Source organism: Pseudonaja textilis, chromosome 4 (assembly GCF_049901715.1).
Source record: "Pseudonaja textilis isolate UNSWEBS1 chromosome 4, rPseTex1.2, whole genome shotgun sequence".
Taxonomy (NCBI): Eukaryota; Metazoa; Chordata; class Lepidosauria; order Squamata; family Elapidae; genus Pseudonaja; species Pseudonaja textilis.
Genome location: NC_141993.1, coordinates 57246320 through 57260896, shown reverse-complemented (window position 1 = coordinate 57260896; position 14577 = coordinate 57246320). Strand labels below are relative to the sequence as shown.

At 36.5% G+C, this 14577-nt stretch overlaps 1 protein-coding gene and 1 long non-coding RNA gene across 4 annotated transcripts in view; one reads left to right on the top strand and one right to left on the bottom strand.

The window, feature by feature from the left end:
- The window catches only part of CROCC2 (ciliary rootlet coiled-coil, rootletin family member 2), a 95997-nt gene extending 92622 nt beyond the window's left edge, over positions 1 to 3375 (top strand). For both annotated transcript variants that reach the window (XM_087933148.1, XM_087933149.1), the window contains exon 35: positions 1275 to 3375. In XM_087933148.1, coding sequence (XP_087789274.1) covers positions 1275 to 1358 — 84 coding nt within the window. In that variant the 3' untranslated portion in view covers positions 1359 to 3375. The remainder of the gene's footprint in view (positions 1 to 1274) is intronic.
- Positions 1 to 14577, bottom strand: part of LOC148125848 (uncharacterized) — a 28785-nt gene that overhangs the window by 9067 nt on the left and 5141 nt on the right. Inside the window, exon 2 of one of the 2 annotated variants that reach the window (XR_015743559.1) lies at positions 12813 to 12925. This is a non-coding gene — a long non-coding RNA (uncharacterized LOC148125848). The remainder of the gene's footprint in view (positions 1 to 12812; positions 12926 to 14577) is intronic. The other variant, XR_015743560.1, reaches the window with a different exon arrangement.

The window sequence follows — 14577 nt, the reverse complement described above, 5'->3', positions numbered from 1 at the left end:
GATGGTTGTAGTTTATTCAATAAGCTTTGGTTAATCAAGCTTCAGTTCAATGAGCAAAACTTATTCTTCTAAATCATTTTTGTCTTCATCATGATTTGAAGATGCCATAGGCTGGATTTACACATGAATTTAAGCCAAAACCAAACAAACCATGTTATAGTTTATGAATGCACAAAAAGAACCCAGCCAATCTATGAGATAAATGAGGGCTTCCAGGATAAAATAAGGAAGGAGGGGAATAAAATAAGATGATGGAGGGTGCAAAGTTCAATTTTGATTTATGCTCAGCACAAGAATGTCTCACAATAGGAACTGCAGCTGTAGTTAATAGGATTGTTTGGTGATCCTAAACCAGAAGATTCAATGTACTGGCATTAAAAAGGTTTGTGAGTATTTTAATATTCACAATACTTGAGCCATTTCCCAAAGAAAGAAAAGGTATAAGATTTCCTCCAACATTGTAGTAGAATAAATCCGAATTTCAATTTATACTTTTTTTAGCTTGACCATACAGTATTAGATCAGCACTGCCTCCTAATCATAATTCAAGCTAATTATCAACAAGAGAAAACAAAGTAGGAGAATCACATCAGGACTGTGTGTAAATACTTATAAACAAATTACTATAATTTTCTATCTGAAGCTCTCTCATTTGTAAACAAGTTTTTAGAAGTGAAGAAAGTGATGGAATGAATTCATAGAAAACAAGAGTGTTAATTAAAACAATTGAACATAGTGCTTAAGCTATCCCTACAGCTTTGATTTTAGGAAATTGAATGTGAAGATGAAGGATTGGTTTAGGCCAGTGAGAACTGAATCTAAATCCATCCTCATTAGGGTCATGAAGCACACACAGTAACTATGACCTAGTTGCGATGACTCAGCTTTAATACTTACCGGGCTTGTGAAGTCAAAATCTGAAAACTTTTAAGTACTAGAAGAATGTAGCAAGAAGGATGATTTGTCCCCAAAATTCATTATGCCGCTCTGATGAATCTGATACTGGTTGCAGTTGAAGTCATAACTCTGAATTACCGTATTTATCGGCGTATAACACGCACAGGCGTATAACACGCATTCCCTTTAATATGCGGCGGGCGCAGCGTCACGACGCTGCGCTGCCGCTAGGCACTATTGGGAACGGGACATCGGCGTATAACACGCATACATCATTTGCCCCCTATTTTCAGGGGGAAAAAGTGCGTGTTATACGCCGATAAATACGGTAAATTATCTATTCATATTTATCTTTTCCTATGCTTATGTTTTTGTAGGTGAATTCTCTGAAAGAGCAATTGGATAAAGAAGTGAGAAGACGGCAGGTGTACCTGAGCCAGGTGCTTCGTACAGTAAAATGATGAATAAGCCAAACATTGCACCTGGATCTCAGATAGCCCAAAAGCAAATCCATCCTTCAGCATGATTCTTACACTCAAGATTTGGATTCATTCATTTCTTGCTTTAGGGCACTCAACTGAAGCACAGTCAGAGAAATTGAAGATCCAAGATGAGCAATGCTAGCATGCAGTATTTCTCCACCCAAATAGCACATACTCTGAACATTTGGAAGGCACAGTAAAGATACCAAATAACTAGGCAGCAAACTGCCAAGAGGAAACCCTGCTGTGTGGGCAGCTGTTCTCTTTAAGATGCTTGAAAGCCAGGGCACCAGTGCTTAACTAATTCAGTTAGAACATCTGACAGGGAGGGGATTCTCAGTTGTTTGGGTCTTGGGGTGATGTATCCCTGTATGCTCTCTTAGAGCTTTCAGTACTGGCTGTACAAACTTTGAAATTCCAGGTGTCTGCTAGGAGCACCCTGCTATTTATATATCTGCATTTCCATCAGTTGTCAGATTATTTTCCCTCCTGCTGGCAAATATTGTTTGATGCACTGTGCAAAATTATAACTTCCTCTTCCTGCATAGTTATACATGAGGTGGCTATTTGGTTGCAGTCTCTCAGTGTCACTATTAACCGGTGCATCATACCAAAACACAGTTCTGCTGGCACCAAATTCATAACACAGTATAGAGAAATTAGGAAGAATAGTGAAAACAATACCCAAAAATTGATCGAATGTTTGCTGTGTCTATGAACATCAACCCATTTTCATGGTGGCAGGTGGCCAGATTAATTCAAACCTAAGTCATTTTATGACATGCTGGACTCCAGATATGTCAAAGTGTTAACATTTGACATCCACCCACTCTGCCAGCTGACAGGCTCCAAGAAATCCCTTCTGGAATCAAACACTGGTTTCCCTGGGAATGACAAGAAGCCATCTTGGAATTGCTGTAAACATCACCTGTTATCATTGTTGCACATTTTTTCCTTATGAATATTTGATTTTCTGAATCAAGTTGGGAAACGCATGTTGCCAGTGAGTAAAATAAAGATGTAAAAACACATTTCCTAAATTGAGGAAAGCAGTTTGCATTATTTTATAAAGAAATACACTATACTGTATGTTTGCAATAGATAGTATTTAAGATGTGGTAGCCCTGAAATTTGGATAACTTTTAACAGCAGAAAGTTTTGTGGCAGATTTGTTATAGTATAAGCTGTCAAGCCGGCTGAGGATCACTTATGCATCTGATGATGGGGACTGTAGCCAATAAACTTTTGTGGCAAAACAATCTGTTTGTCCTTCTGATATCCCCAAATCTCTTTATTCAAGTATTCTTGCTACAACAGTTAAAACAGCCCCCTAATAACTCCCTATTGCGTTGATCTCTTTCTTGATTAAACACAGCATAAAGGACCCACTGTCCAAATTGAATCCCATACAGTGCGTCATACTTGTATTACAAAGTAAGATCCAAATGTATTCATCTGATATGATTACTAAACAAATAACCTGATACTTCTATAAAAGGAGGTTAAGGATTGCTAAGAATTACTGGAATTTTGGAAATACTCTTCATGGTTCTTTAGAGAAAATCTCTGATGGCTAAAATCTGCTTAAAGCTGACTTACTAAGGTTACATGCTGCGCATCAAGAATCAGATGATGAAATTTGCAGTCATTTTTATTAATGTTGATTTGTATACATATTGTTTGACTCGAGCGCTAGATCCATACCATGGCATATAAAGGCACCAATGTGCCTGTAAACCCTTTCTTTTCTTTGGTGGTTGCCAAAGTTCATGTTCCACTTGAATTATAACATCTAAAAAGCTTTAAAAGCAGGAAAAGTTAGAGTTAGGAAACACCACTAGCAGCCCAGTTATTTCCACAGATGCCTACATTAGAGGGATCTTATTCACTTGAGGCACTTTGTTCACTTGCTTTGTATGTTCCCCTATCTAGAAAGACAGAAAAGATAAGCTGGAATGGTACAGATGGAATAATAAAGACATTCTAGTGAACTGGTGCTTTTTAATCTATTGTATTATCTGTGACTTCAGTTTTATGAGTGAAGACGACAGCCATTTTATAGGATTGACTTACAACATTTTCTCTGAATTCCTGAGACTCCATATAAAGCACAAAATGTATATATCCATAAGTTTAGACCTACTTTTATGCTGGCATGAAATCCCAGTTCCATTGTTTATGAAATGCAGACATGCCTGTGCCCATAATGTGGTTGATTTATTCATTCTTTAAGCTTGTCTAAATCAAGATTAATTTAGCCAACCTCCAAGGACCACTTTCTGCCCTGTCTCTCATAGATAAGACTCGAGCACTAATGATCCTTTTTTTGTTATTTTATAAAATAACATAAATCATTACCCTTAATGCTAGAACATTAAGTGCCAAGCGGCAAGAGGGAGTTTGTTGTGTTCTTAATTTCCACCACCTGGTTTTGACCTACGCCTGTGCAAAGAGCTGGGAATCCCAGAAAATTGGTATGCATTGCTAACACAGTCAGCTCCAATGAAGGAAAGTTTCCACGGGTGAATTTAGTTAATCTGATGCTGAGCCCTGCTGTTCTTTTTCTGCTCAGTTTCAGTTCTTACACAGGAATCTGTTCCTTGGCCTCCATTCAGCGCTGTAACAGACCTTGCAGTAATTACCACAGCAGATATTTCTACTGCCTTTTTTTAGTATTGAATACAAGCAGCTTCAAAACAAGGTCCCGGTGGAAAAGAGCTTTATCTTCCAAACACTGAAAGCTAAACATTCCCCTTGTAGCTACCAACAAACACTGTAACATTTTGTTTTTCTACAAAATGTATCATAACAGTTGCCATTGTGTGGATGTGTATGTTTTGAAAGGTGAAAAAGGATTAAAACAAATACCAGCTTTGTTAAGCCATTTCATACTCCACTTGGATCATGAACTCCATAGCATAATTCATAGTTCCGACTACTGGAAGTGGAGCTTTAAGAGGGATCTGACTTTCTTTACATGAGAGCAAGTCAAAAAGCAACAGAGTTACTTGATACAAATCCAGCAACAGTTTGTTGAAATTAAGATATCTTACAGATGTGTTCCTGGAAGCATGTCCCAGGGGATTCATAGGATCTACTTTTGAGACACTTCCTTTGAAAGCAACAGAATGGGTACACAATTGTGTCCTACTTTTATTAAATAAAATAATACCCACATATCAATAGGTTTATTTCTAGGAAAGTGTATGATTGACATGTTAGTCATGATCAATTTAACTTACATAGTACAACTCAGCAACTTTTGCTGGGTCATGTAAAATATATTTCATAAGGGAACTAATCTGTCAATTTACTTGCTTATTTTGACAAGATAAAAATGCTAGTAATTGTAAATATTACCTGAAGTATTAGGTACAACTTTCTTTGCAACCACATGAGCTTCTTATAACTCTGCTTCATAAACACTTTTTTTTTTGCAGCCTACAAGAAACACCTATCTCCCTTGCCATCTTTTAAAAGGGAAAACTCTTTTCAGAGATCTGAAAAGCAGTGTATATTGGCCAAGGAGCATAGCATGTAGTCTTAAGAAGCATGCTATTATTTTGCCACTTTAACTCATAGAAGTCACATTTCCAGAGGAGTGGGGATGAAATATCACATTTTTCCATGGGGAGAGGTGGAGGGCTGGGATGGAATGGCATGTTTGAAGGGACATGGATGTATCCAGCCTTAGAAATTTAAAGCAAAGTTTTAAAAGAACCAAAAAGTGAGGCAACCAGATTTAGGCTCTGTTACTAAAATTCACCAGGGTGCTATGCAAATATGAGTAAGGGTTACGTATAATTCACAGTCTATGAATTCTGATTTCTTTGCTAATCTAAGGGAACATCGGGATACAAGCATCAACAAAATCAGTTAGCACCAGTGAAGATGATCTGGCTGCCTCCTCAGGCATCTTTTCCACCTTGCATACCACAGCAATTTCATGAGGTTTATAAAAAAGATAAATGCAGGAAAAGAACAACACGGAACAAACAGGAAAGGGAGCAAATACTTGTTAACTAAAGAGGCAAGGATTAAAGATTAGTTTGTTCTTTGGAAACAAAGTATGTACTTGCTTAAAGGTTCACTGTTTATTCAGCTAATTCTTGCACAACTTTGTCAATTAGTTTATAACTTTTATTCCTGAGTGGTAAGCTGCATAGGTGGATCTTAATGAGCTTTTGTATATCCTCTAAAATATGTCCCTAGATAAAGCTGGAATTAAATAGGAATAAGCCTCCCTTTATGTGGCAGGATAGCCAAGTGACATACATGGGTTCAGCTGTGATTCAATGAGAGGAGATAGTTGCATTTGTGGGACTAAAACTGTTCCAGAGCTGTATGAATGACAAACAACATACAATGCCACCATGGTATACAATCCTATGTATGAAAAGGAAATGAGATGATCTCATACTCGTGGCACTTGTTTCCCAGGAGAGTGAAGCCACAAAGTGGAAATATTAGAACTTGCTTTTTAAGTTAACTTTCACAGTACCATATGTTGGAATGAATCTATTGTTTTAATTAATTCAGTTTCCAAGACACTAATGAGAAAAATAATTGTTATATGTACAGTATGTTCTTAGCCACGAACTTCCTATATTGTTTTCCAACTTCCAGGGGAAGGAATGGCTTCTCAACATGTGGATTGCCAACTTTGCTGTCAAGAAGAAAAATGGCCTAGCTGGCTGTGATGCTTCCTATTAAAATGTCTCAGGAAGATGGATAGCCTATGTAGTTGTTTATTTGAGAAGCTTTATTTGTCCTCATGATCTAATCTGTTGAGAAATGAAGATCATTTCTACACTGAAAAACACTGAGCTGTGTTGAGGTATTCCCTGTTAGTAAAATGAGTGCACTCAGGGAAACGTAGTAAGAGTGGTGATGAATAACATACAACCAGTACATAGATACACTGAATAGTAAAATATAAGTTTTACTTCCAGTAAACAGGTAAACAAAGTCCAACAAACAGTCCAAATCATACACGGTTAAAGCAGGTAGTATTCAATACAATCAGTCCACGGATAATCCAAAAACGAAGTCCAGTATCATAAATAAAGTTCAGTAAACAGAGTTTGCTAATAGTTGCAAGACTCACAGCAATCCAAGCAGAACGATGATCAGGCAAAAAGCAACAGGAAAATGCAAGAGAGAACAGACCAAGTTTCTGGCTCCATCTTATGGCCGTTGGAGGAACCTCAGCCAATCACAGGTTACAACATTCTCTTAAAGATACAACAGTATTAAATGACTATCCTGGTTTATATATTGCCAACCCAACTGTCAGGTGACTATCATTCCTAACAAGCTGCTTCACACATACCACTAATACCACTTCATACCACTTCATTTAACCAAGACTTATTGCATAAAGCATACTTGGCTAGGCTTGCACGTCACATTAAGCATTAACTGATTGCTGACAAACCACACTGTCTGGGACTACGTGTCTTCCAATTTATAATGATAGATAGACAGACAGACAGACAGATGTCTGAAGCCCATTAACATCTAAGACAGTGATGGCTAACCTTTTCCACGTTGCGTGCCAAAAGTGTGCATGTGTGTGCGTGCAGTGCGCTCATGTGCCTGCACCCATGATGCAATGCATGCGCAACTCCCCTGTGAATGTGCGCATGACCCTCCTGCACCACACCCCTCCTCCCGCACATTGCATGCGTCTGTGCATACGCATGGATCTCCCCATGTGCATCAGATACCTGACAATCAGCTGGCTGGTGGGGGGCACATGCACATGTGCAGTGGGGCTTTTCCAGGCGATCTCTCATGTGTCAGCAGAAGTGGCTCTGCATGCCACAAGTTCGCCATCACGAACCTCTAAGATAATGATTTTCAAACTTTTCCTTCATTACCCCAAACTGGTTTTTTTAACCTAGTGTAGATAAAACACTTTAAGTCAGTGTAAATGCCCTAATTGTGATTGGGTAATGGTTCTTGTGTCATGAAGCAAAGGAAAACCAATTTTACTCTATTTGGGTAATTATCCAGGTTTGGGAAGCTATGTTATAAAGGATCTGATTTTTTTTTAAAAAAATCATACTATATAAGAGGTATCAAACTTGATTTCATTGAGGGCCACATCAGGGTTGTGTTCGACCTTGCGGGGACAGGGTGGGTGTGTCACTTGTGTTGGGGTGCCTGTGGTGGCCTGAGTGCTCTGCCAGTGAAAATGGGCTCCTGAGCTCTGTTTTTGGCTGTGAAAGCCTCCTGCAACCCTCTGCCAGCAAAAACAAAGGCCCTCCTGAATTCCATTTTTGCTGGTAGAGGCATCACAGGCCAATCCTTCACTTATTTCCAGAGCAGCCCTGCAGGCCAGATCTAAGCACCTCGCAGGCCGGATCTGGGCCCCGGGCTTTGAGTTTGACACCCCTGCTACATAATATCATGGTATGTTTGGGTTGATGAGACACTGTCTGAGTCAGACAGTGGGACCAAAGATTGTCATCTTATAAGCTTTCAGATTCATGCTGGAGCCCATCCTGAGGTAACTTCTTTCTACACATTCCAGTAGAGAAAAATTCCCTGAGGATGAGTTCTAGCATGAGTCCAAAAGCTCAGAAGACAAAGCCTCTGGTCCCAGTGACCAACCCAGATTGGATCCTGCAGCATTATCCTGGGACATGTATGGTATTTGCTTTCATTTGTGAAAAAGCCATTGTTTATTGCCTAGTGTTGTATGTGACTCAGGCAACAACAATCTATCTATTGATCCTGTGTGTATGTGCATGCATATTGCTGTCATTTAACCTTACTCTGATCTAAAAGTGTTCATCGATGTAGCCAAAGGGTTAAGATTTCCCACAAGTACCCTGGAAAATACATTTTTGTGAATATCCTGATTCTTGAGAATTCCACGAGAACCCTTGAATTCTTAAGACTGGTTTAAATCTTCAGTATAGCTCTACTCTTCTAGGGAAAAACGGGACACCTGTAAACATTGCAAGTCATGACAGTTAAACTAAACACAATCAAATTGATGCTTGTCCAACTAAAGTTCAGTGAAAATCTCATTATTGAGAAGCCTGTTAATTTGTGCAAAGATTTAGTCATCAAATAAATATATCAAAATTAGTGGGATTAATTTAAGTATTTCCTGGAATTCTATTTGTAAATTATTCCTTCAGAAGGCTATGCCAGAAACCTCTAACTTAGTTAGAGGCCATGCCCAGAAATACAAATGTTCATGTTAGGAAAAAAAAATCATGCCTAGCTATATTCATCTTGTCCTTGACAACTGTCAAGGTTTCTAGAGCTGATATGTTTGTTTTAAATGTGGCTAAGGCCATATAAGAATTAATGAAAGAATGTGCATAAGAGTTATCAAAAAGAAAGTAAAAAGATTTTGTTTCCTCTTTTAATACTGGCACGCTGCTTTCTTTTTTTCTTTTTGAGATGCTAAAAATAAGACCAGGAAATTCTTTCTCGCAATATGTGTTTTAAACTACATGCCATACTCAAGTAGCTCTTTGTCTTAGCTTAAAAAAAGTCAGTGTTTATCTTAAGCAAATTATTTTATCAGACAGGCTCAGAAAAGTTTCATTCTGCCTCAGAAGTAGGAAAGCCCAAGCTCTCAATTATAATACAAAAAAAAATCTAAATTCCATTTAGAATCAAAGCAGTCATTTTTATACATATTGATAATTAGAAAACTGACTAAAGATGTGAAGGTAAACAAATATTTGAAGCTGCTCCTGGATGCATATTTTTTTTCTTATAACTGAAAGCAGGATTAGAGCTTTTCGATATAATATAATCCCTTTTGGTTTTATTTTTATATTATAGCCAAGTCTCACTTACATATATGTGAATAATTTGGTAAATCTCTGCTCACTCAGAAAACCAAGTATGTGAAAACCTAGAAAGTTAAAATGATGTTCTGTCCTGCTCTCTGCTCTCATTCCAATTTTCTTTTTTTTTAAAATAAAATTTGTATTTAAGTTTTCACAAAACATACAAATACAAATAAAATATCTTTTTTTGAGAACAACGTGGCCCTGGGTTATCACTTCTCCATACAGACATAAACTCAATACATATTTATCTTATACATTCTAATCCATACCTTATAACTATTTTCACAATTTTTTCAATAGCTTTCCCCTTTCTTTACTTCCTATAGCCTTATTTTAGATTATCTATTTCCTTTCTTAATTAAATTACATATCTTTTTCTAATTTTTAAAATCTTTCTAATCAATGTTTTTATACTTTTGTCTGTCCTGTTTACAATTTCATATTATCTTTTCACATAAAACAAATTTTCCCCTGTAATTACTAGACTGGAGTATAACACCTTTGTATCTTTTTTCAAATCTTATTTAAAAATTTAAGTTACATCTTTACAGTTATAACCTTCATTTTCTAACCTCTATTTTATAAACACATACCTATTTTCAATCGAATTCTGCTTGGTACATTCCCTTAAAATACACGCTAAATTCTTAAAAGAAAAAAGTATATATGTATATATATCTGTGTATATATGTATAACAATAGTAAATGGAATAATTATTCTATTTAAGTACAGCTCTGCCATTAATATTAATAACAATCTTTTACATTTCTATTTCTTTTAACAAACATTACCTAGTAATATCAGTTGTCTTTCACTTTAATCATCTATATTTCATATTTTACTTATTACTGTCTTTAAATTAAAAAACCAAACAATAGTTATTAACAGTAGTCAATAAAGTTATTATTCTTATTCAAGTTCATCTTGTCAACTGACAAAAATCTTCCATGTTTCTTTTCAGGTTTTTTTAAAATGTTCTTTTTAAATCATTGAGAGCCTTATTCTCTTTACAAACAAATATTCCACTACACATCAATAGAAATTTTTTCTATCACTTTAATCATCTAACATATTTTCTAATCCTTTTCTATTTCTAATATAACAATGCTATCCCATGCACCCTTGCAGAATTCTCTCCTTAAGTTACATTTTAACCATTGTCTGTGTCTTTTAAATAGGTTTATACCTTTAATTCTTGTATGTTTTTCCTGTACCTCTATATCTTGTTTCTGTCTTTTGTAGCTTCTTTTCCTTTCCCTCTTCCCTCTCTTCTACTCCCTCCCCTTTTTATTCCCTTTTCTATCTGATTCTCCCTTCTGTGATCCTCCCTTCTGCTTCTTCCTGATATTATGATTACATTTCAAATTACTCTTTTTTTTGGTTGTTGCTTCAGTGCTTAAGTTTTTAACTCCCTTTCCCCCCTTTCCCTTTTTTACCCCGCTTAAAATTGCTTGGTCATTAAAGATGGCTTCTTCGTTGTCCCGCCCTTCTTGTTCTGCCAGCGTTTCTCGTTGTTTTTCATAGTTCAAGATCTCCATTTCTAAAAATTGAAATACGAAGCCAAAAGATCCTCTTCTGTCTTGTGCTTCTTCTTTTTGTTCGTTAAGTCTCATTTTTTACTCTTCAAGGAGTGATGCCATTTTAAAAAATTTTAAACAACCCTCAATTGATTTTATTTTATTTCATTAGGATCCTCCATCCAAAGTTCCAGGAATCATTCAATAATCCAAAACTGTTTCTTGCTTCAAAACTGCTTCTTCTCTCACTTTCTCTTTCCAGGGGTTTTGTTATCTTATAACAAAGTTTCAGCTACAATGTATCTTTTGCAAGCCTTGTTAAAATTCCACTATCAATTTTTTTTTAAGTTCCAGGTGGTCTCCTCCATTTTCCAGATTCCACCCTCTTTTTTCCTTTTTCCCTCCACTGCTTTCTTTCTTTTTTTAAAGAAAGTTTTTAAATTATCCAAGAATCTTTATCCCTTTGACACTTTATTTTCAGCTAGAAATAGCCTATTAATGTCAAAGTAGATTAGTATCAATTTCTTATTCAAATCTCTTCTTCTTAATGTTCCAAGTCAGTTAAAACTGTCGATGTTAGAGGAAAAAAAGCCAATTCCGTTTCTTTTCCCTTTCTCTTTCGCAGCTTAAAATCTTTTTTAGGAATCGTATTAGTCTTTAAAATTCAAGTTCCAGGTACCTTAAATAGATGTTCTCCATTCAACTCAGTCAGTCAAACTTTCTCCTTTAAACTTCCTCCTGCACAATTTTGTCCGGTCGGGTTCTTCTTTGAGGTGGCCATTTCTGACCACCGCTGCAACCGCCTTTGGGAAAGGGAGTAATGGCCAGCCGAGGAGGAGAGATGCGGCTCTCCTCAACCCCACTGATGGCTCCCCCTTCTTCACCACCTCTATGGGGTGGCTTCAGCCCCGAATCCGGGCGGTTTGGGGTGCTCCAGCGGCAAGCATGGATCAAAACTGTGGACGATTATGATTTCGGTCCATTGCTGAAGAAGCCCAAACCAGAAGCCCACTCTCCTTCCAATTTTCTGATATTAAATTTGTGTTCATTTATTCTATAACACAAAGATGGTTCAATCTGCCCCATGCAGTACACAAGTATTGCTGGATTTTGGATGCTTCTCTTCCTGGAACTGTTTTCATGTACTGATGATGTACCTAGCCTGTTAATGAAATGCGATGCAGGAAGAAAAGCACCTTCACAGAACACCAAGATGCCAACAGTTCAAATCTGAGCCCCATATATTCTTCAGTGGAATTAGTAGGATATTATTGTGGCATATTATCATCTTTAGAGCACAGAGCTTTGATTTTATGATTGACGGCAAAAGTGACAGGGACATATAGCAATAGCATTTAGACTTATATACCCCTTCACAGTGCTTTTATAGCCCTCTCTAAGCGGTTTACAGAGTCAGCATATTGCCCCCAGCAATCTGGGTCCTCATTTTACCAACCTTGGAAGGATGGAAGGTTGATTCAACCTTGAGCCTGGTGAGATATGAACTGCCAAATTGCAATCATCTGGCAGTCAGCAGAAGTAGCCTGTAGTACTGCATTCTACTCACTGCACCACCACGGCTCTTTCATTTCATATACTTCTTTCATTTCTGGATTCTGGTCATATATACATTTTTTAGCTTTAATTTGTCCTTTAATTCTTCATTGTATTCATAGAGATACACAAGCATGATTACAAGAATTACATTATCAAACATTCAGATTTGATTCTTAGGATCCAGAGAATGTCTACAAATCAAGGAATTGATTGACTGGGCTCAGTCATTGTACTAAACTGCATCATGAGTTATCTGATTTTGCCTTAGTGAGTTGTATACATCTATTTAATTTTTTTCTCATTCAGTAAAATGTAGCTTGCCACAGTATTTAATTCTAAACCACATGACAGTGAGGGAAGACAGAAAAAGAAGTAGAAAAGTTACAAGGAGCTGTGGGAAGAAATAGTTCAAGATTGGCTGTAGAATAGTGAATGGACTAAGAAGAGACTACCAGCACCTCAGATGAAGAAAATCTTTTACACATTTTTAACTGATGTATATTAAAGATCTAAGTGGCAAGGACTGAGTACTTACAATATACATTTGAATAACAGCTCCTCAGATTATCAACCAAGATGTTGCTAATCCTGGCTCAGAATTCGGGAAGACACTGCCACATATATTAGAAGGTAAGGTATGGAGAGAAGCTGATAAAGAAACAAAAATGCATAGATTCACATATTATACTATGATTTGTTTAGACTTTAAATATTATGTGAATTCAACTTTTTATGTTTGTAAACTTATAAATTACTATTTGTGAATGCAGATATTTTGGTATATTCAACAAAATATACCTAAACTACAGCAAAGCTCAATGTGTCATTGACTATATATTTGCAATGTATATTTGCAACCTTTGAAACCTCATATTTTCCTTTAACCTTTCAACTATCTTCTTTTTGCCATTTCCCTATTCATAAGATACACTGAACCATAAACTAGCTCACCAGTTATTAATCTAAATGTTGTAGAAACTCAGCCTGTGTAATTACTTTACAGTTTATGCAATAAACAAAAAATTGGGTTAAGCAAATAACAGTTATCTATGGTTGGTGTGTTTAATAGCTGAGAGAGCTGAATCTGCATTCTTCTGAGTATAAATTAGAATGCAAAACCAGAGAGCCCTATTGGAGATTGTAATCCTTTCTTTTCAAAGTAGAACTAGACAAGCTATGGGCTCCAAGGGCCACATGTATTTCTGGTTGAAAGGCACTTATTTACACATATACAACATTCATTCAACAGAAAGCTGCTCATAGTAGTAATCTTGTTCTTCCCAGCAATCCTATCCATTCAGTTCAAGACCACTGGTTTTCTGCTATCACTAGAGTAAAAAAACCAATAGCTTCTTTCTCTCAGTCCAGGTGATAAAACTGATAAAGTGAATGACAAGGAATTGCAGATGGATGCAAGAAATCATTGCATAAGTGAACAGTCAGACTCACCAAGCAAGTAAATAGGGAGATTGAATGAAGATATTTGATCAAGGAGATCAAACTAACTGTCTTCAAAGACAAGTTAAAAAAAATAAATGAAAATTTTCCATTGGTAGATCCGTCATATTGACATGTGGCAAACACTAGTGAACTATTTTGTAAGAACCTTTACAATTGGAATATGACAAGATAGAATAAAGCAAAACTTGACATTTCAAAATAGAAATGTTGCTCTTTTACAAATGGAACTTGAGCTTGTTCAAAAGTTCTAGGTGGGGTATGTGGCTATCTTATTCTTATACTCTTGACAAATAAACAATATATTGCTTCTATTTGGGGTGGTCACTTTTGTCTATCAAGCATAGATGTTTGAAAATAAACAGATGGAATGGGCTACACCACTTTAAATCAGATAATTACCTCATGCACTAATTCAGAGCATGAGATCATATTCAGGAGTGGAGCAAAAATGATATTGCTAAATGTATGTTCAGTTATAAACTAGTAAATTATGGAATCATGTCAATTAGAATTAATAGTTATTCAATTAACACCAGTGTTGTGCAAGGCTATCCAGCAATCATAGATGCAATTATAGACACTGATAGATTTTATGGCAAATTATATTCAATATCAACAAATGATACAGTTCTACTAATGGATGAATGGGATACTAACACTGATAAAAACAAAGGAACTAGATTTCAGGAAAATTTGGATTTGGTAAATGCAGGAGATAAATTAATGATAGGTAAGCACTTATGCATATAGATAGGAGCCAGTGACCTAGAGCTTCAAAAGCAGTAGGCATCAGAGCCTTGCAGGCATATGGTTGCCATTTAGAGATCTTTTGAATAAAC